Source organism: Chrysoperla carnea, chromosome 3 (genome assembly GCF_905475395.1).
Source record: "Chrysoperla carnea chromosome 3, inChrCarn1.1, whole genome shotgun sequence".
Taxonomy (NCBI): domain Eukaryota; kingdom Metazoa; phylum Arthropoda; class Insecta; order Neuroptera; family Chrysopidae; genus Chrysoperla; species Chrysoperla carnea.
Genome location: NC_058339.1, coordinates 59,273,700 through 59,298,756, shown reverse-complemented (window position 1 = coordinate 59,298,756; position 25,057 = coordinate 59,273,700). Strand labels below are relative to the sequence as shown.

General features: G+C 27.6%; 1 protein-coding gene across 1 annotated transcript in view; it reads left to right on the top strand.

Moving 5' to 3' along the window:
- LOC123295644 (zinc finger protein 235-like) overlaps positions 1 to 25,057 on the top strand; it is a 215,727-nt gene that overhangs the window by 119,332 nt on the left and 71,338 nt on the right. Inside the window, exon 5 of the mRNA XM_044877062.1 lies at positions 6,038 to 6,203. Within this exon, the coding sequence (XP_044732997.1) occupies positions 6,038 to 6,203 (166 nt within the window). The remainder of the gene's footprint in view (positions 1 to 6,037; positions 6,204 to 25,057) is intronic.

Below are 25,057 nucleotides of genomic sequence, written 5' to 3'. Positions count from 1 at the left end.
AAGGCTTTTATGGTTTTCTCATGGATGCCGTTATCAGAACTCGACCAAAATGAAATGAGACCACACGGGAGGCACTAGCTTTGAAATAGATAAAGAATCATCAAAATCGGTTCATCCAGTCGATAGTTCTGAGGCAACACATATAAAAAAAAAACAGTTGAATTGATAATCTCCTCCTTTTTTGTTTGAAGTCGATCAATAAAGTAAAAAGCCTTGCACCTTTGAAATTTTCCACAGTTGTTTAACACTTTTTTCTTTTTAGATATTTAGTTTCAAATTACTAATATGAAGCTAAAGCTCATATTTTTGAAAAATTAACGTATTAATATAATGAAATTGCCTTTTTCAACGCAATTCAAAAATATTTTAAGATTTCTTCATAAAAATACAGAAATCTATAATGGGAATTCTATTTTTTTCTTCAAAATATTTCTACTGCACAATTTCCCTACAGAAATAAAATTACTTTTAAATAGTTAAATTAGATCTATTCCAATATACTGCTAAATTAAAATATGCTGCTAAATAATTTTACTACTACTTTGAGACTGAAAATCATATACTAAAAACGCAGGTATTTATGGTAATTTGTAAGACTGTATGCAAAAAAAAAGCTTTTTCCTTTGATTTTATTCTAACATACGGCAGAGGCATTTATTGATGACAATAAATACAAGTAAGTGAATTTATACAATTTTATTTATATTTCTCCATTGTTTTGATTACATTTCATTGCGTCAAAACATGTTTGTCATCACTCAATATATGTACAAGTACTCATTACTTATTGTTCGTAATAAGTAATAGATCTTTTATTTTATTCAAAACATTTATACTTTACATGTAATATTGTTTGTAAATTGTACCTTAAACCGAACTGAACTGAAAGTATTTGTACATAATATACATATAAAGTATAATAAATTCGTGCATTCATGTTTCTGTAATCAAACTGAAGATAATTTATCAAATACTTTTCTTATGAACGCGAAAATATACCACAAGCATTTTATTTTTATTAGCAGTTTTTAGTCATATTGTTCCCTTAAATAAAGACTTATGAACTGTATCGAAGGAGTAAGGAAGGTAATGGATTAAAAAATACCCTATCGCAACTGCCAGGCGAAATGAGGATATGTTATAAATTTGTTTTACCATCCTTAGTAGACTTATAGGGTTTGGAGGACACCCCTTGTGGCTCCCATTATATATTGTTGCTAAAGATTAACAATATAAAACCTATATTTTCCACGTTTTTAATGCTTTGATTATCTCTAAAGCCCTTTCAAATTCACAGTTACTCTCAGAGCCCGCATATAGCTAAACTAGGCATAAATAATTAGGCAACTTTTATCTCATAGCGTAAAGTTATGTAGTGTAGTTCTCAACCGTACCCTTGAATATACCATAAATTTTGTAATACGCTCATATTAACTCCGCTTGCAACTAACAAATAATGTAATAAAAACTAACTAGTCTATCTTGACCTACTTCTAATTGTCTGATTAATTTGAAAATCAGCGGACATACTAAGATCCGATGACAGAACAATAATTTAATCCTATTATCCTGAAGAGGATCACCAGAATAGATGATCTTATTTACTTACTTTAAGATATTTCTATCATGAATGCACTTGTCGACAGGTTTTTACCTATTTTTTCTCACAGGCTCCGAATAATGTTAGTTGTAAGATACGAAGTTGCAGAATTTTTGGTCGTTTAGATCCCGATATAGTCAACTGCAAAGTTCACAATTTCCCCCTTCAATGCATGCAAAATTCACTTTCTTCTCAGCTAACTTTTATGATATTAAAAATTGCCTCGATAGAATTGAAAAAAAATCAGAGAGCTGAAAGAAATGTTTTTAGAATAAAATTTAAAAAAATTTTGATATTAATTTTTGTTTTCGAGATATTAATTTTGACGTAAATTGGTCAAATTATATTGAAATCCGACGGGTGGTTAATATCTGTCAAATCATCTTATTTATTGAATGAATGTAGGACCACCCCACGCTTTTACATTACAATTAAAATTAATATCCACGGTGCAATAAAGCGTTGTTTTTTATACTGTAATTTATTTTTATTGGAAATGTTTACAATTAAAGTTCGCAAAAAATCAAATAAGAATAGTTTGGCACAAAGTCTTTTGTAAATGTTTTATTGCAATATATGCTACAAAAGAATTATTTTTTTAATTTAAATTTTCGAAATAAATTAAAATAAAATATTTAAAAAAAAAAAACATTCAAGATGTAATTGAATTAAACGATTTTATACACTTATTTGATACTTAAAATTATTTTATATTAAATGTATGCATGTATACATGTATTGATGATCGATTCAAAGGTATTTTAAATACATACATAATATACAATTCATTGATTGAAAATGTAATACAGGTATATTATGTATACGATTTTTATACATAGCACAATCGATGACTGACATCGATCAATCAATTCAAAAACATAAACATATAGCATTTATGTTTCAAAGTGGTATAAAACATAAAATTTAAATTTACTATCGTATACTTACAACACTGGAATCTATGAACCATTACATAACCACACATACATGGTTGCTTTTACTACCAAATGTTACAGATTTATTACGCTTAAAGTGGACTTTTGTAGATAATCAATTTAAAAGAATTTTAATGTCATTGGACAGAAAGCGTTATCTACGAGGTACCTAAAATTCAAAAAGTGTTTCGATTTGCTTTTTGATCTTCAAGAAGGGATTTTTCTTTTGAAGTAAAAATATTAATAAATACGTCTAAAAATGCTAGTGAATTTTTAAATAGGGTGCATTTTAAACCACATTTTATAGAAATGTGGTCTAAAATTTTCAAAGATTGTCGGGTACGCATATTTGAACGTATCCTCACTAAAGCAGGATACTACAACATTTAATCATACTTTTGAAGATTCTTGACTTCCGTTCGGTTTCTAGAAAATTCCTTCATAGATACAGAAACTCCTGAGATATTTAGAAAAATTCTCGAACATGTCGGAACAATCTTAGAATATTCTAAAAATTCTCGAACACCTCGAAACAATTTAGAATAATCTAGAATATTCTGAAAATTCTCAATACTTCTGGAAGATACTGTAATTTTCCATTTTTATCGTAGAACCTGGAACATTCCGATTTCTTTCAGAGCTCGATTCTCAACTACGTCACGGATTGTCCATAAAAATGAGGTCACCTTTTTAAGCATGTATTTTATCGAAATTTATTATTTCTGGAGATACTACTTAAATGCAGGGTTTTCTTTCAACGTTTTTTAGACACCATTTATGACACTGATCAAGTAATTTTTATGGGGAAAGTTGACACACTCATAAACAAATTTGACTTTAATATTCTCAATTTTTCGTTTGGCCAACTTCCCTACAAATTTAAATAAAAAAATACATTTTAATTGACAAGCTTTTATTATACTAAAAACTAAAAAATAAAAATTTCTGTCAGTCACTCATACATGACTATTTTTAATAGCTGGAGGCACTAAATTTAATACATTGAAAATGACTGAGAACGTCTCAAGCTTTTAAAAACAGTGATTTATTCTTCTTTTTAGTACAATAAAAGTTTGCCTTTGAAAAATTAATTTTTATTTAAGTTTTTAATTTAAATATATTAAATATGGGTAAAGTGATGGGAAAATCAGGACGTCACTTATATTATCATGCAATGTCTTATGTAAACTAAACATGTAAACAAAATTTCAGTTTAATAGGTCGAGGATTCATACAAAAATTGCCAAAAAAAAATACATTTATTTTTGGGAAATAACTAAACTTATCTGACGCACATTGTAGATATATCTCACTGTAGAAAGAAAACGGTACTCAATATAAATGATAAATAAATAAATATATATTATAAATTATAAATATTACATTAAAGATTCCATACCATACATCCATGGTAGAATATCCATATGGTAGAAATATTTACTAAATTGTATATAGAAAAATAGATCTTATAAATAAAAGATTGTAAAATCTCACGGATTGGGTAAGTCCACAAGATATATAAACTATACAAAAGTGTACACATTGATATACTTTAAATATTGTTATATTTTAATCATGTGTCACAATACTGTCACAAACAGTCACAATATCATTTGTTTATACTAATTATAATATTTGTATTTATTTAAATTTGTGTAAGAGCTCAACAATAGTTCTGATTCAGAAATATATTCATTGAGTGTATCGAAATGAATTATTTCCTTTATTCTGTTGATTTTAATTTTTCTCACAACATTTTTATTTACCTTTACAAAATCTTAGAAAAATAATGTTAATTATTTAACAAGTTACTTATTTAAACAAGTGAAATTTACAAAATTTTAAAAACCTCCAACAAATGTGATTTATCCCTTGTAAATCGATTTTTGGAAACTTATTTATAAAATGTTCTCAATTAAGTCGGTTCGGTCGTTTAGGGGCTACGATGAAACTGAGAATTACAGAGACGCAAATAGAGAACTATCATTTTTTGGGACAAATTTTTGGAAATATTTTAATTGAAATTGAAATATTTGAGTTGACTTTGTTTGCTCTTTTGAAATATTGTTTTGAATTACCTAATTATTTTACCATTTCACTTTTCGAAATGAACTGAACCAGGTTTATTTGACCATTCATTTCCATAGTAATTATTTATTTGTTAAAATTATATGTTATGCATTTTACAAACTGAATCGATTTTGAAGATCATCGCCAATTTTTTAGTTTTTTCGGGTACAGAACTCTAAGCTCGCACATGAAAGTTAAGAACACTCTCCCTTAATAGTCTAAGATCCCAATTAGGATCGACCTTCACCCATCTGTTTACCGGATGAAAGTTATTTTTTATGAAATATAAAATGTTAACAAATATCCCTGCAATGGGTTGCCTAAAAAAATGTGGTCCAGACTACTTTTAGTGAAAATATCAAGAGTAAAATTTTTAGAAATTTTTCACTGACTTGCAAATCTTACGAATTTTGATCTACTCGAAAGTAAAAGCCATAAAGAATATGCAGCAGCTATGTTGTCTGCCTTTTTTCGTTCACTATAATCACATTTATACAGGTTGTGAATAGTAATTACGTTCATCTGTTAATTCATTGACTCGCATATATAAATAAAGATAATTTTATTGCAAATACGGTGCTATATGATTGTCCACAAAATCAGTCAAAAAATAATGTTTACAAGCTTTCCCAGTTTTGATATTTTTATTAAAAGTTGTCTGGACCATATTTTTTAAGGCAACCCACAACAGGGATATTTGTAAATATTTTACATTTCATAAAAAATAACTTTCATTCGGTAAGCAGATAGGTGAAGGTCGACCTTAATTCGGATCTTGTACTATAAATTACCTATCACTTGAAACCAAAAAGTTAAAATCGGTTCATTCGTTTAGGCGATGCCACAAACACACACACACATAGCGGACAAACTTATAACACCCTTTTTTTATTTTGGGGGTTAAAAATAAAAAAATCAGGGCATTTTGGTATTGGTTGCCTTAGAATCAAAATTCTAGGACAAGAAAATATGTTCCCAACACGGTAGCAAGTACATATTTTTGGTTAAAGGAAATATTATTGTCTTTTACTTTGGAGACTACAACATATGATAAGACACTGAACCCATTCAAACCAGAATCTACATGCAAGATACAATCACATTAATATATTTAATATGAATTAAAATAATTCTAAACTAAAAATTTATGAATTTTATAATTGTATTGTACATTATTAAGTCTTATATGACTTTAAAAACCATTTACAAATGTATTATAGTAATCATGTAATTTTACTTTATTATTTTCTTAATAAAATTATGCATAGATACTCATATGTGTAATAAAAGTATATTATTTTTAAATGATAGTTCTTCTATGTATGAATTGTAATTTTGATATAGAGCAAGTTATAAAAAAAGTTTTTAAACTAAAAGTGTATTACTGAATAAATCATAATAAATGACTAAATTTTTTATTATTTTGTTACAGGATAAACCACATAAGTGTGGATTATGTAGTAAATCATTCCCAACACCTGGTGATTTACGTTCACACATGTATGTACATTCTGGATCATGGCCATTCAAATGTCATATCTGCAGTCGAGGCTTTTCAAAACATACAAATTTAAAGAATCATCTATTTCTACATACTGGTAAGTCAAAGAAAAAGTTGCATTCCATTTAAAAAGAATAAAATTTAAAATGTAAAAAATATATTTTATTTTAAATTGTGTTATTTATTTTAAATAGAAAAATTGTTTTTATATTCGTAGAGAAAAAATTTAAATAATTGTATAATCTATAGTTTATTTTTTATATTCAAAGCATTCGAATATAGTAATTTAAATATTTGCTAGAGCTTTAGCATAAATTAACGATTTCATTAAATTGAAATGCGAGAAATATAAAAAGTAGACTATTTTATAACCTAAAAATATTATTTTTCTATATATTAAACACATTTTATGTACATTTGTAAATATAATTTTTTTATTAAAAAGAAATATTAAAGTTTTATACAAAAAAATCTAATATCGTCGTCATTTCTTATACATCCCTTACGGTCCCTGCTGGGCTAAATCTGTTCCTGCAATTTTAGATCACCGAGTTATGATATTATAAACAGTGGAGGTAAGTTTTATCGAGAATTAATTTTTCTCTGAGTAGCTAAGTATTATATTATTATATTTGGAATTTAAAATTGTAGCGTAGATTTAGCCCGCCAGGACTCTAGGGGATGAAATGCTCGCCTATCAATTACTAGAGAGTTGGTTTTGTTAACTTTTATTCTTTAGAGATTTGGCGGGCTAACTATACACTTTTTCTTATCTTAAAATTTCTTTCATACTAATATTTATATATATTTATATAAAAAAAAGCTAACATTTTACCAAAGACTTTCTATTTGGATATTAGGTGTTTCCATATGTTATCATTGTGTACTTCGAAAATAAAAAGTCTTTGGCCATATATTTTTAGAAACTTATTTTCTTTTCTTTTTGTACAACGAAACTCACAATAGGCTTTAAAAATTTTACCATAATAAATATATCAAAGTCAGCTCAGTTAATTCAAGCGTAGCCAATGCCATAAGCGGTAGGCCTAGCGTTGCTGGCTTGATATCTGCAGTCACTAGACGAGAGATACCTGCCGGTGTAAATATATGAATGTGATGTATTCAGTCTATCAAAATAATTGAGTAACACATATAGAGTATGACAATGTACCTTTGGCCTCCAAGTGTGTGCCAGGACCTGTACTTCAACCTTTATCGCAAATACCATATATTTGTCTCTTTTAAAAAAAATAAAATGATGCTGTAGTCAAATGTAATCAAATTCCATAAACCTGTATTTAATAACTTACAAAAATACAACTAGAAATTGCATTTACATATTGAGACTATGTTCACAAATCTTAAAAATTTAATTAAAAGCAGACTGAACTGAAATTAAATTATTTTTCTTGTCTCTTCCTTTCTAACGATTCACTTCAAAACTCAGGTAAATCAAAAAAGGCTGCAAATCTTTCCCTAATAGAGATATTGCTTAGAAATGAGTAAGATTCGTCTTTTTCATGTATACTAAATGTCACAAAAAATGCTCGTTTTACATATAATATTATATGTAAAACGAGCATTTTTTGTGACATTAAGTATACGTTCCATGTTAAATTGTTATGACTATGTACATGTCTATCTTTGGCAGAGTCTTGACTAGACGGCAAAAAAAAAAAACATTCTGTAAAATAGTTCTCCTTTCCATTCTTCTTTATTCATACATGTCCCTCTTAGTTTGACTGAAAATATTATAATTATCGCCCAATAAATCAATTATAAAATGTATCACTTTATAAAATTAAATGTAATAAAATTTAAAAAATAATATTTCTTCTAAAAATAAAATAATAAATTATGGCACCAACTAACTAACAATAATAATTCTTTTCCTAATATACATATAAATAAATAAATTCGTAATATTAATATCTAAACTAAACATTTATAAATTATAATTAATACGTGTAAATATTTTAAAATTAATTGTATTCAATAAAGTCTATCTCTCTTTATAACTGTAAGATTATAGAGCGTTTTTCTATGTGCGCTCATCACTGGAAAACTTCAGTTATTAAGATGGGTTTTTTATAATATTTTTTTTCACTAATTTAGATTACTCAATTTTATAAAAATAGGCCAAAGAAAGTTTTTAAAAATTAAATTTTTTTAAATTGCAATTTATAATTCTATTAACATCCATGTTATGAACATAAGCTAGGATATGTGGTTTGTGTTGGTATTGTATTGGAAGAAGACAAACAGATTCAACAATGAATCTTTTTGTAGGAAAAACAGTTGCTAGCCATAATAGTGCATATTGCGTGTTTATGAAGCTAGTGTAGCCAAGTCATAGGGACGTAATAAAACTAACACGACAATTTTTTGCCAATTATTTTCTATTTTTTGTCATTGCCGTTTCCGAATAACAATGATCCTGGTGGCTTGAGGCTAATGTCAGCGTAGCCAACGCTATATCTCCGGATCTCTACATGTTACAGATTTTCGGATCTCTACATGTTACAGGAATATTTTCTTTTTGTTATTACATGCGTGACTTTCCTTTAATGAATTGTTTGTTTCATCATTTGATTTTGATTTATTTGCGGCTGGATTTTTTTAAAAATTTGCTGTAAATTTTTATTTATGGGTTCTGAAAAAACGACTGAAATTATCAAGATTGGCTTTTAATTTTTATCTAATAATTTTCTGATTTCCAACCATTCAAATAGGATCTCGAGTAGCCAGTGAAATATACATTTAAAAAAATTTCAGCTAAGGAAGACAATGGTAACAGAGAGTATAGTGCAAAAGGAACTTAGGTACGGGCAACCGTTAGTATATAATAATAAAGTACACAGTATTTCTATCTGGCTAGTTTTGTAAAAAATAAATTAAATTAAAAAATAGAAATTAAATAAAAAAACTAAACACATTTCAATTTACATGTTGTATGTATGAAATTATATTTAATTAATTATTGTATGAATAAATTAATAAAATAGACATTATTTACCTGCCTACGTGTTTTTATTCATAAAAATGAACTTTGTCGTTTTATATATGTAAAATAAATATAGTTGATGTATTAGTAAATAGATAATTCATTATTGCATATAAAATTAAATAGTTTGTCGATGTTCAATATCCTCTCATATCTTAAAAGAATTCGAAAGTTGAGTAAGCTCATCGCAAGGCTAAGCATGAAAAATGCTAATTCAAAGTTAATCAACGTTGGGTGGTTCTAATCGAAGTCAGAAAAATCATTTATAAATAATTTTCTGTATAATCAATTATTTTTAATTAGTGCGATATTTCATCCACGCAAGTAGATTTTTTTTTTCATTAAATTCGAAAAAGAATAAATATGCTGTAGGAAGGCAAAGGCAATTCAAATCGTTGTATTATAATTAAAATTTCATCTGCGTGCCATAAAATCACAAAATCCGAAGAACATTTGATGAAAGCTTATAAATACCTAAATGATCGCGCATTGTATTGCAAATTTTAACGGGCAGTTGGTTTTATAAATAAACAGTTTTAACAGTTTATTAATAATAATTCTTATGTGTTTATATAGAAAATGTTGCATGCTTCTTGCAATTTTATTAAAATTTGTATTGATAAATTTATTATTTACTCATTACGCAATTCAAATTATGTTATGAACTATATTGTAATTATTCAAGCAGTTGCTAACATACAAACTACCGAACTTTTAATACAAACACTATGCCAAGCTACTTGTCAATCAATAAGATATAATGGTCTGAGAGCTGTAGACTTGAACTACAAAAACGTAGAGAGCTGTAATAGAAGTCTGTTTAGTAATGAAAAGATTTAAATATGGATTATACAGGTTAAACACTGGACTATGAACCGAGATATAAGGAGGTTATCAAGATACAGCTAAACAAAAGTTATCAAAATTTACGAAAAAAACTAAAAACTTGGTAAAAGTTTCAAATAGTAACGTGTATATAAATGGTAGGCGATTTATCTTGAAATAAGTAACAACCTAAAAATTGACTAAAAAATCAGACATAAATATCTTACCATTTTGGTAGAAAAGATCCTAAAAACGAAAGAAATAATAAATTAAATAGAAGCTTCTAAGAAACATTTCAGTTTTTCCTTCCATTATTTTTAGAAATTTAATAAGTAAGACTGTGAGCTCAAAGTGTGCAAAACAGATTTTCATGAAACTTACCTTTATCAAAACCCGAAAAAATCATGGAAATTTCAATTCATTATGGGCTTACGATTTATATATCTTTAAAATGAAATAAAAAAGAAATGATATCATATCAATCTAATTTCTTTCGAGTAACAGCCATGCTTTTTTTTAAATGTTTTCCACTTTATATTTTCATACTACCAGCTACCTCAATTGATTTTTGTGAATCGAAAAATTATCATTATTAAATTCAAAGCAGCAATTTTATTTATTCCCGAGACACTTAAGCAAATATGAGTTTCCTTGATGATTTAATGAAATAATGGGCCTATACAGTAAACTCACATGTTCATTAATCACATTTACATTCACAATTTTGTGTTATTTGAGTTATGGTGGTACAATTTGATCGTATATTTGAAAATGAAAATTGCCTTGCTGTTATCTCGGAGAAGCGTTCATTTAAAATGAATCATTATTGAATAATAATGACATGGTCCATTGTCTGAAATTAGAAACAAGTCAAATTGATTTTCATGCCATTTTTTTATACTATGTATTTTGAAATATACAAAGGTATACTAAGTTTATTATTTATACCATGTATATGGAATATACAAAGGTATACTAAGTTTCGTCCCAAGTTTTTAACGCTTAAAAATACTGATGCTATGAACAAAATTTTGGTATAGATGTTCATAAAGTCACCTAATTAGTCCATTTCCGGTTGTCTGTCGTCTGTCCGTCCTGTCCGTCTGTCATCACGATTACTCAAAAACGGAAAGATATATCTAGCTGAAATTATAGCTTGCTGAGGACGTAAAAAGTGAGGTCAAGTTCGTAAATGAGCATCATAGATCAATTGGGTCTTGGATCCGTAGGACCGATCCTGTAAACCGTTAGAGATAGAACAAAAGTTTATCCGTGAGAGCGCAAATTATGCGCAAATTGTATAGTATTATATGGGTATATCAGTTATGTGTATGTGTAACATGTATGTATGTGTAATGCGACAGTGTAATCAACACTGTCTATACATGGTATTTCAACAATTAACTCAGTCAACTGTTTGTTTTTATTTGTTTTTGTTCCAATTTATAAGAAATAATAGTCAAAAACTTCGTGAAAAAAATAATTATTAACTGTTGACAAATCCATTTGCAATTATCAATCACAACATTACAATAAAATAATCATCAAATTAACAGAAATCTATTGAACAATGTTAACTACCTTTACACAAAAAAATATTTGTTGTATAAATAAATTCAACTATGAAAAAAAAAAAAAAAAAAAAATGTAATTTGTCATAAATAATAATCTACAATTGTGAAACGGTGTTGTTTATTTGTGGTACTTTATTTATAATAATGTCCAATATAATACATACATTGTATATAATAACAATCTTGTTTACATAATTTACATATTTGGTGTAGGCATATTATATTTAATTTGGTTACTAAATTCCATAGTCAAACAACAATATAATACCACAAATTTAGAGAATTTCAATTAGGAAGTTGTTGAAATAGAATTCTTAAGATATTTGATTTTTATTTTTTTTTTTTTTTTTTTTTTTTTTTTTTTTAATGTATATGGATAATATAAATTATAATACACTAGTTTTTTATTTTAATCTAATCAGCTTATTATATTATAATAATGGTAACAATTGTGTAAGATTTTAGGAATATAGTCTAGGCTAACTAGTTCTGTATGCATGTGAATACAGAACCTTTGAAGTCTTATAGATGAGTCGAATATATCCGGTTGAAAGGCATAGTCATCACTCAATCTAAAAACTTTTCGCTTTAAAGAATTTCGTGTTTTCCACATATTAAAGCCTGGTGACTCAGGAGTAATCACGTTTTAGAAGAAATTCAGATTGCACAAATAATTTTATAAAGAGGACTTTCTAATAAATAATCGAGAATCGAGGAGGAGAATTTAATAGAGGACTTTCTAATAAATAATCGTCTTACACATTAGTTTCGTCTTGTTTGGTCTCTCTAGTGTAAGTGTGTAAGACAAAGATAGATAAAATAAGTAAAGCAAGGGAAAACAAACAATTTATTTAATTAATTGTGAAATATCATTTAAAGACAGTCTTGATTATGCAATCGTTTGCCTCTTAACGTCATGTAAGTAAAGAAAGATAGCTTCTATAGAGTATCTTTCTTCTCACTTCCTCAGTGGAAATAGTACATATTTGCTATATACAAACACATACATAATATGCATATTATATAAGGTTTCTAACTTGAATTGTGTCTTCACGAGTAAACAATGATGTTTACGAAAAAATGTTTAAAGCTCATGTTGCTCATTTACAAAGTTGGCCTACTTTTCAGGTCCTAAGCTTGAAACATTTGAGCTTGCTTAATCTTTTCGTTTTCATGAAACGTAGTACTTATACCTACCTTGATATATTTCAAATAAACATGGTATGAAAATGTAGTCTTGCTCTGGTCTTGATGCTCACCACTAAAAATGAATGAAAACTTCAAAAAATCACTTGCTATTTTTTTCTTTGCAAGAAAAGATTTTTGACACCAATAAGTAATAGTTTCCGAAATCAAACATAATGGTAGTTACTACAACAAAACATTTTAAATTGTTTTAAACCAACGTAGCATAAAGTTTGTGTATAACTGCTCAAATTCCAAAACTTATTTATAAATATTGAAACAATAAAAATTATTCTAAGGACACGCATTTTTTTAGAAACCTTACTGTAATCAAATATTCATCAAATCGTGACCTATAACGTTTTTTGTTCGATTTTTGAACACTTCAACCTCCTACAAACGGCACTTTTCGTCTTGCAATAGCTGTTTATCTTCCAAATATAATAATAAAGCCATGTCTAATGGTTTCTTCGTACCCGAACCAACTCACAAAGTTGACAGATCGGCGGAATTTAACGGCCTTTATGAATCGCTATAACGGCTCCACATAAAATATCTTGCCAGTACGATAACTCTGTTTACTGCTATATTCAGTGAATCATTAACATATTACGATTTTTAAATAACGATTCCGCTCTCCAATTTTATAATGTTTCATTATTTTGTATTTGAAACTAAAATGACTGGGCTTAAATAGTAAGTAGTATAAATACAGAATAGAATTATTTATTTGACTTAAGAATATGATAAAGTATTATGCCCCCATTATTATAATAAACAGTGTAGTAAGTCTACTAACAATACACATAAATATCTTCTAGCTCAATATTATAGTCAAGTTTAAAATATCTCATAAACAATAGTGACACCTAACAATTAACAGTTGGTAGTGTACCTACTGTATTCAACCGTAAGCTCATAATAAATTCAAATTTCTAATTCTTTACCATTTAGAGGATCGATCAAGGTAAGTCTAATAATAAAAAGAAATGAATTTAAAAAAAAACTTATTTAATAATAACTTATTTAAAAACCAACCAAACGCAACTCTATCGGTGTTTGGGAACTCCTTTCATTTGTTTCTGCGAATTGTGAGATTTTCGTAAAAAAATGCCGAAACACAAAACTTGACTCACAACAAAACGAAAAACTTCAATTCCATGACTTGAACAAATCTTTTTTTTTATGTATTTTCGACCTTATATTTCATTCATTTCATTAATATTTCAATTGACAATAGGTAAAAAAAATCATAGATATTTCGCATGACTATGGGCTCACGGTCCATATGTATTACTACACGGTACTTGTGGTAAGTTGTAGTAGCAATGACAATCATAAATTATATTTTAAATAATAAATAAATTCAAATATATTATAATTCTGAAATAATAATTATTATTATATTGTATATTATAAGAAAAAGACCTTCAAAAGACCTTCCTTATTTCATAATAATAATAAAACTATTTATATTTACTTATTACAAGCAAGTATAGTTCTGTTATAGTAATATATTGCTCCTACACACGCATGCTTGGAAAAATTGAACCTATCCAAATGTAAGCAAAATATATTAGTCTGAAACATAAAGTTTTTGTTGATTTTATATTTTTAGTCCTCTATAAGTGACAATATTGGTAATTTTTAATTCAATCAACAAAATTTTATACTCGAAACGAACGAAAACTTTTCAATTTTGGCACAAACAATCAAAACACATGAAAATCATGTTTATTGAACGAAAAAATGAATATTTTTCAAAGTTTCTCCAGAATCGCAAAATAACCCCGTTTAATAAATCGTTCAAAAGCTCTATTTATTTTTTTTTTTGGAGCAAAATTTCCTCATTTACCAAGTTTTCTAAAAAAAATTTATTGTGTGATTTTTTCGCTTTTTCAAAGGTACTGAGAAAATGGCACACAATTTTTTCGCCCCCATAAAAATCAGTATTTAAAGTAATTTTGAGCAAAAAAATATATAAGAATGTGGGACGAAAATCTTCCGGGTTCGCACTCGTACACACCTTATAGAACATCTGTAGATAAATTATTTTTGGTCTAATTTGTTGTGTACTAATGAGTACAATTTGATCCATTTTGCCACACTTTTGTATTTGAGACCGATTGCGTTAGTTAGTAATCGCGGCATTTATGCTTTATTTTTGGATGGATATCTAAATTGTTCAACACCAATTCGTTTTATTATAAACTTGAGAATGTATCAAAAATAGTAAAAATTACATAAATTTTATATTTAATATTATCATAGAGTCTTATATGATAGACTTTTTTGTAAGACTACTTGTCTTTTATTGTTAAGCAACAACTAATACTGAACGTTTTCTTATTTTTTATATTCATAACTTCATGCACTGCTAAATTATATATTGCATTTAAGTCACATGCTGAGCATGCATGTTATTAGCACCTTAAATGCATTCCAAATGAGAAAAAAAATTCTTAAATAAAATTTTTTTTAAAAAAAATCCAGCAACCATTAATTATTGAAGCTAGCTTCAGCTCAGATCATAATAAATATTCGACATTATTATTTGTTGAATATATCTGTAAATATTAAACAACAGAATAACTCATCTGAAGATATATTGTACAAAAATTTATTTTCTAGCAACTTGCTAGAGATAAATATTTTCATTTCGTAATATTAAAAAAGAAATTGCATTGTATTCGTTTAATCCGAAGGTATAAAACCTTTAGAAAAAGGCCAGATGAAAAATTTCAGATTATTTCTTACAACTGTGTAAATAAAAAATTTTCCATTATGTAAGTATTACTAAAATTAAATAAAAAAACGTTAATATATCGTCAGCCTCCTTCTTTTTTACAACGCGATTTCAAGCTACGGGCGAACACAGCAACGAATATATTATAGTTTTTAGACTATGACTAGGAAAATGGCTTTTTGTGAAACTTTTTCAAATCGCACATCAAATGTTCTTCAGATCGTTCTGATCAAAAACTTTTACAAGTAGTTTTTCGAGCTACGGGTGATTAAAGCTGCACATATATTATAGTTCTATTACCTATATGACTAGGAAAATGGCTTTCTGTGAAATTTTTTCAAACTGCCCCTAAAATGTTTTTCGGATTTTTCTGATCAAAAGCTCTCAAAGCCACAAAATTGTTTAATGGGTTTTTTTCGAGCTACGCGGATCACAGCTAAACATATATTATAGTCATTTATCCCGTAACTTGCATACTACTCGTGAAAGAATTTTGTGGCAGTGAGAGCTTTTAATGAGAATGAACTAAATAACATTTTTGGGTGGGTTAGAAAAGGTATCACAGAAAGCCATATTCCTGTCCATTCCTATTCCTACAGTTGGTATTTTCTGGACCAATGAGTTGTACTTGCGTGAATGTACTACTGATGGTGGAAATACTCATATTACTTGATTAAAATAACGGTTGATAAAGTCCATGGTAAGAGAGTGAAAACAGTCTTATTAAAGTTTAAAATGCACTTATTAAATTGGTTAAAGCTCAAGCAATACTTCGTTTAAACCTTTTTTAGAACGAAGTTCCTTAACACGGCTTTCCATGGTGAGCCAACTGGCAAAAACCGCCATGTTACAAAATAGCAACCACGATTTGTTATCTTACTTTGTATTATTTTTATTTATTATAGTACACGAATTTTGCATTTTTGTACTATTTATATCCAAAACTAGTTATTTATACGTATGCATAACTAGTTTTGGATGTAAATAGTACAAAAAAGGAAAATCGTGTACTATAAATTGTTTAAAAGGCTGAGGTCATAAACATAGTTTGAAATCATATACACTAATACTTAAATAATTAGTACCGAACTAATACTTTAATCTCTTAATTATATATTCAATTTTTAATATTCTTTCCGCTTGAACTAATTTAGCATCCTAATGTATAGATCATATAAATTTTTAACACCTAAAATTATCTTACCTAAAATATTTAAATAATTGGTGGTATCTACTATCTCCTATGAAATATGACTATTCGTTGTGTGCGTAGTCATGGTAGGGATAATAAAATCGATGCCAGCGCTTTAAGTGAAAAATTTTGGAGATAAAGTGGGCTGTTATGACTAATTTGCAATTATTTACATGTTAATGATATAGAAACTGTCAAATTAAAATGATTGAAAAACACTAATTAATTAAACTTAATGCATTAAAAATTGTGAAAATAAGAAATCAAATTGTACAAATATTATTTTTCAAATGTTAATTATCGTAATTATTTATTTAAATTTGTGAAACAAGAATATTAAATTTTAAATGTAAGTTTTCAATGCAATCCACACAATTATATATGCATCCATTAATTCTATAATTAAAGTAGTGTATCGTTGTCATGGAAACGAAATTCACGCTCGGAGCGAATACTTTTAAATGATTACAACAAGTAACATTTAAAAAAACACATTCAATAATAATTAAAGAAACTAGACAAAAAAAAAACGTATTTAGAAAATGACTTATTATAATGATTTACGATTGTAGGATGCATATATCGATAATTTTTGTAATTGGTATATAAATATATCGTTATCCAATAAATTGCTTTAGTATAATGTACCACACCTTAACAACAGTCATTATATGGTTTATAACTTAGATATCGTTGTTGTGAAGTATTCTTTATTGGAATAAAAAGTGATATAAAATATTTTTTTAAACGACATAATTAATTTTGGAACATTTTCGTGTTCAACATGTTTTTTAACAATAGACTCTCTGTGGTACTGAATGCATATGTTTTATAATAATAACTTTGTTTCCTTATGTAGATCCAAAAAAAAAGTTTGTTAGTAAAATTAATTGATGTGTCAAAAATTTAGTTCAAAACAATTCAGAGAAACGATTTTAAAAAAATTATATGTATATACTTTGTAAAATAGATAATTTAATTCCTCTTGAACTAAATTTTCTGTTTTTGATGTACTAAATAAATTTTTTACCAGTATGTTTTGTTTTAATGCAAAATTGGAAATTCTTATGAATCTATGTTTGATATAAATTAAATTAATAAAAATCATCTTTTTGAATCGTTTAGAAGAAACGTTCAAAAACAAACTGTATCTTTTATTAACTCATACTTCGATATTGAAATTCTAAAGAACATAGATTGTTCAGTATCCCAATTAAGAAAGTTGCACAAAAATTTGCCCAGGAACGATCTTTTAAGAAGAGATTTTTGAAAAATTTTGAAAAAAGGCGGTTTTTTTGTGAAAACTATTGGATATTTGCTGATAACATTAAATAGGAAGTTGAAGATAGTTTAGATTTATTTTGAGCCAAGATTGGACCCTGTATCTTTATCCGTTATCCAGTTATAATTGAAGTTTTGAAATTGACAAATTTTTTCTCGGAAAGGGTGGTGGTGGGAGGATAATAATAGTATGACAAGGTAGTACTTTCTTAATAATAGAATCGGGTTTATATCTGTTTGTTTATGAAAATTGTTGGACCGCCGATGACAATTGAAAAGGCTAGTGAACGAACTGAACCCCTCAAGTATGACTAAATATCTACAAAATATCAAAAAATCAAACTTTTTTAATAACTTGCCTGGCAGTTATTGCAAGATCTGGCTATATAGCAGTTTTGCTGAAGCCAGTTTTAATAATTTAAAAAAAAAAAAATTGCAAGATTAACATTTGGGGTACTTTTCTAATCATTTTTGAATTAACTTCAACTTTCTTACTTATTGGTATTAACGAGAATCAACAGTTTTTCCAAAACAACACTTTTTTTTAATTTTTAAAAAATATCACGAAAAAAGATTGTTCCAAATTTTTGTGAACCCATATCCCACGAAGTGTGTACCTCAAAAATTCCGTATTGGGATACTGATCTAAGAATTAAACCATGATTCTCAATTTCTGACTAACCGAATTAAAAAAAACTTTACAAAATTCGAATTATTATAAAATAATAACTCTTTTTGAAAAGCTACTTCAACTTCACACCTTTGCAAAAATGTCGATCCAATCACCAATTAAATTTCGTAAAAATATTCACATATTCCGTGCAAAATTGTACTTTCGTGTTTATGACACTATACACGTGTTAAAAAAACAATTTTTGACTGTATAGTGTTCATGTTGTCAGTTCACAAATAATATATATGTGCGAGCCATGGAATTATTATAATGTGACACAAGCAACCCGTTGAAAAATCGACGGTATCGTTTTTCAACTTTTAGAAGTTGAACACAAAACCTATTTTATTTATTCTTGAACTGAATTGCCTTTCTACAAATGGAAAAATTAAAATAATTAATTTTTCTAAACTACAACCAAAGCTTTTCAATGTACTTAGATGATTTTATGAAGGGTAATAGTAACCTAGACGAAATGAAGGGTTACATTAGTGTTTGTGCTAAAGCAACATTATAAAATTTTATATTAAGTGTGGTATTTTCCGATAAAAAGCCTTTAACTCCAATTAATTTCCAAAAGATAACAAATTGAAATATTTGTTTTAAATAACCCTCCGAAACAGTACCTACCTACTGGTACCTATTAATTGAAATTTGTGATGACTAAGCCGAACAATAAATATACAAAACTCATATTTATTAGAGTTTTTCAAGAAAGAGCAAAGCCGTCATTTTCATATCTGCCTGTATATGGTCGAACCAGAAATAAATTTATTATATTTGCTTAGCTCTACTTTAAACATCTCAAATATTTAAGAAATTTATGTTTTGAATTGTTCGTCACAATGACAGTCAATCCAAACCATTTTCAATCACGTGACAGCAGCTAACAAAATTTAAATTTTTGTTCGAGTTTTTTAAAATCATTAATCCATTATTTTCTCGTTAGATTACGGCAAAATCCATTATCTATAACATATTTCAATAATTATAAAATAATATATTACTGTCAAATAGCCTTATTAAAATATTTCTGGAAAATGACACGATATGTAACATCGAGCACAGGATATTAAACAAAATTCCATATACCATGAAGATGCATCCCAAACAACATATATAATTTATACAAAATAAAAAGAAGGCTACTATTTTTTTTTTACAAAATTCAATAATATTTGTTCATACCATGCAACCAGTAAAGGTACCAAAGCAACTACTTAAAACTAATATTAAAAATATTTTATTATGAACATCACACACTACATATTAATGCAGACAGACTCACAGACATATTATAAGTAAGTATCGTCGCGCGATAATACCGATCGTGTTTTTAATAAAATCAAAATAAAACGTTATACAAGTGAGATAAACCATTGTAAATATATTTAAATATGTATATATACAGGTGTTGGTCAGAAGTGCGGAAAATTGATTTTCTTGAGAAAAATATTTGGGTCAATTTCAGCCTAGTTAGAATCAGATTCACAGCGAAGCAAACATTTTTAGACAATTTTTGTATGCAAACATGCAAAGTAGGTACTTAACTTTTAAAAAAGATCAATTTGGTTTCATAGAAAAAAAAACTGTAGCCATAAAAATAGCATACACCTTTGAGTGTTTTGTAGTAAAATAATGATCGACATTTCGAATGCGAATGAAATTTTAATAAACTTTTACTGGAGACATTTTAGAATATCATTGGTATGTACAAATACCAGAATATTCATAAATTTTTACTATTACCTTTACCTTTTTAAGAGTCGTACCTTTAATTTTAAATTAGCCAATTTTGCCATCAGACTGTAAAAAAAACACATTACACAAAAACAGATTGAATTGAAATTATTTGTACTTTATTTTCAACTTTGATGATTAATTTTTATTATAAACTTCATGAATGTAGACGAAAAATGAAAAACAAATTTTTCTTTTTTAAATAAAAAAAATCAAGCCTTTTATCCAAAATTATTCTGGCACTAGTACAGCTTAAATAAAAAAAAGATGAGGTTTGTTGTTATTCATGGAATAATGTTAATTTTATTTTCACAGTAAATATGTTTAAGTTTATAGCATATAGTTCGTACGTGGATCATAAAGTGAGTGAATTAGAATAACAAAATTGATCCTTATGTTTGTTGTCCTACTTCTAAAATAAACAACCAAACAACGAGAGCTTATAAATTTTATGCTTTCGCTAAAAAAGTTTCCTGATGCTATGAAATAAAATTCCTCTTGAGATGTTACATTCAACTAAAAGTTAGTAGCCTTTCTATAATTAAGCCACGCAAGCGTGTTTAATGGCTTCTATAGGAATAAGTTTAATGCTCGTTTTCTTCACTTGTTATTGAACCGAGTACTGAATCGTTCTCAACTTTGAAGATTTTTGAAAAGCATTAAAAGCTTTTTGCTTTTTTTTATCTTTTCTATGGATAAAAAGATATCTTAACAGATTTTGCTAGACTTTAGTTTATTTATTGGTTATTTAAGATTCATAGTTGATTGATTTCAAAATCACCCGATATATAAATTCTGGTTGTCTATATAATAATATAAAATACAAAGTAATCTACATTTTAGATTTAATGATACCAATATAACAGAGAGCTATGATTTAGGTAACCATAGTTGCATGATATGGATGAATATTTTACATACATTCTACTACACAAGATATACTAAACTATACAAACGTATACAGACGAAGAGATGCCACATGAAATGTTGATGAAGTTGATGTTGTTCCATCACAGGCAACAGTCTACAGGATGGCTTCTTATCTCTATGATTTGATCATCAATGGTTTTTATTTATTTTTTATTTTTGAAATGTAAACCACTTAATTTTGTTTTATATAAAATGTTTAATTTATACAAGAAATATACGTCTATTCCGTGAGTTTTAAACTTAAATTGTTTTTAGTTTTATTTGCATACCTTTATTGAATATAATATGTTATTGTCATTATAACATTCTATTAATCAGGATAATTGTCAATAAAGAGTAACTAAGTAAGCTAATTTGTTTAAACATTATAAATTGTTTGATTGTAAATTCTATTTCATTATGGATGACAATCATAGATAGTAGATTTACATTTTCTTTAGACGAGGACATGAGGTTTTATTGAAGGAATCAATCAACAGTGCTCAAACGCTCGGATCCCTATGACGCATTGTGTTGGAACATATTTAACAAACCATTAACCTTTTTAAATTCCTTAAACACTATTTTGAAAAGCTTGTTCCAAAATCTTTTTCTCTTCACTTATCCAAACAGCATAGTTTTCAGTAAGAACTCCTGGGATTATGCAGAAAAGGTTCTTGATCCCCATCCCGACATTCTCTGTGATTTCATGGTTAATGTAGCCTTGAAAAACTCTCCATATGCTTCTTTCCTAACTTAAGCTGATAATTTATTAACAAACGCAATAATTGTTTTTCCTTGATACTCAATTACTTATTTATTCAATTATCTTCCTATTCGTTGTGTGCGTAGTCATGGTTTCGCTTCCAGTGAAAATTTTGGCGTTAAAGGAGGCTGAAAAATTATTGAAAAACACTAATTAATTAAACTTAATGCATGAATATTTTTTTTAAATGGAAATTATCATAATTATTAATTTAAATTTGTGAGATAATAATATTAAATTTTCAATGTAAGTCATAGATGCAATCCATACAATTATATATGCATCCATACAATTCTATAATTAATGTAGTGTATCGTTGCCATGGAAACGCCTCCAATAAAAATATAAAAGAATATTTAAAAAAATTGGATATTAGTCAATGTTAAACTTGTATGCGCGTTGTCACAATTCGGTTAGTAGATAAAAAAGGATGGCTCAGTTCTTTGAGATAATACTTCCAGGTATAATTTTTCGACAAAAACATCATAAAGAAGTGTAAGTAGCTACAAATGCTGGCACCAATAAAAATAGGTACCATAAAAATGTAGTATGAACTCAATGTAGTATGAAATGTAGTGTATCTTCGTTCAGAATAATTTTAAAATGCCAATTATACAAAAATATTCACTTAAGTTTCATATCTTAAAATCATCCAACAGAATGATTTTAATTTATTAACATTCTTTTGCCACCCATTAATTAATCATCTTACAAATAAAATAAAAAATTAGATGAATGAAGAGACCATCCTGTAGTAATAACACTCTAAAGGTACCTTATAGTCCGTTTTATATAATATAATGTTATTTGTGGTACAGTTGCTTGGCTGAATATATGGGCAGACAAACTGGGAAGGCCTGGCTAGGCTCTCTTATATTATAGTCGAGTAGTAAATACAAAAAGACGTTAATCACAGGCTGCCATTGAAAATCACTTGAGGCTGAATCGCTACTGTTCTTGGCAACCAATTAATACTTCTTCATACATATATCTAAGAATGTTTGTTACAACTGATGCACCTGCATTAAAAAAGTATTGTAACTATACAATAGTTTAGTTCAGTTAATAATCTACTTACTAAGTTACTTACAAGGAGTTTATAAAATAATAATGATACGACTCACTATAGATTACTTGCGGCTACCAACCCCAAAACCATTGTTAATTCGCCCAAAATAGATTGTTTAATGGAAATCGAGTCTAATTAAAAAAAACTGCATAGCAAAAAAAAGCAGGTCCATCCTAAGAAGCGTCCTATCCAGCTCTTTATTTGCAAATTCTAACAAGAAGGTAATCAAACACACTAGATGATTAATCAACGCTTACTGAAAATCAAGAGTATTTTGATTGCTTAAAAAATTTTAGAAAAGGGAGAAAAGCATATATTAATTGTTAATGTGTTCTACAAAATAAAGAGACGTCAAAGTACTAGATTAGATATGGTTAGGTTTAAAGATTCGACCGCTTAGCGTGGTCATCACTATGAGTGACGCGGTAAGGGTGGTAAGCACTCAGTGAAGTGTGGTCCATTATGCTACGCTTAACACTGTGTTCGTGATCATTGAACTTGAAGCATTTCCTGCTTCGTACAAGCTTATTTGCGTTTTTGATATGTATTTTCGCTACTACTTCCAATTATCTCAGAAGACCTGCCCCTTTATGATTTTTATTTTGTTGCGCATTTGTTTTCCAGAGCCATATTATAGTAAATCTAATGTTAAATCTTTCGTTAAATCGTTGTCTGTTATTTGCCACTGCATACTAGCTCCACAGTTTTTTGTAATAACCCGTTGGTATTGTATAGAAGGTATTTCCTATGTTTCAAAAAATTCGAAATTGTCGCTATTACGTGTCTTTGTATTTCGAGGATTATTTAGTCTTGGATATAAGCCGTGAATGTGCTGAGTTTTTAACTGCCACGCTGAGATTTATGCTATTCGTTACGGAAGAAAAGACCGTAATCAAGGATTAATATTTTACAAACTCTCTTCACAATACTAATACATTCATGAAAATCTACATATACGACTAGGATAGTCACTTTGTAACAAATAACAACAAAAACAACGATGGATGTTATCTATTTTTTTTAATCATTCGGAGATTTGTATCTTCAATCTTAAAAATTCATTGCTGTTGCATTTCTAAATATTATTAACATGTACAACACACAACACATATCTATAATATACAGAACTAGCTCGGCCCGTGAAGAATTCCGCTACCAAAGCTACCGTAACCCATGGTTACCCTATACCCGTGGCTAAAAGCAACAAATCTCGTAGAAAAGTGGTAAAAAAAATCAAAAGTTCTTAAATTAATATTAGGAGAACATGTTTTTAAAAAAATAATTATATATCTAGAGTGCAAGGAGAGTATCTATAAAAACTAACATGTTTGCCTTATAAACTTAATTTAACTCTATTAATTAAATTTATGATGTTTTTTTATTCAAATTAATCGTCTCTTTATTATTTGTTTAGTCTTCAAACCTAGACATAATGTGCTTGAAAATGAGAAGTGAATCATGGAATTTGATGACAAATCAGGAAGATAAGGTTAGGACAGAAAAAAACTTGCTAGAGTAATATTTAAGATTATATTTATTATATTATGAAATTAGAGATAATTTTATAAGAAGATGAAAATAAATAATTTCTTCTTTATTAAATCTATTAATTAAAATACTTTCAAAGCGTTAATAAAATGATTTTTCGACTTTATCAATTTTACATTGTAAAAGCTATAAATGGCAAATGTGATCAAGATTCCATGTAACTCAAAAATTTGATTTTTCACACAAAAATACAAAAAGCTGTGTAGGTCTCGGCAAAACGTCGGAAACTCAAAAATTCAAAGGCTGATATAGAGTTTTAGAAAACTTGAATAATTGTAAAATATATTCGATTTTTGTGTTTTGTAGGTCAAAATAATTTTATTTACCCAGTTTTTTTAAATATCGAGACAAAAATATAAAATTGAAAAAAATATAAAAATTCTTTGTTCTTAATTTAAAACAAAAATAAAATCAATCGAAATTTTGAAAATCATTATTT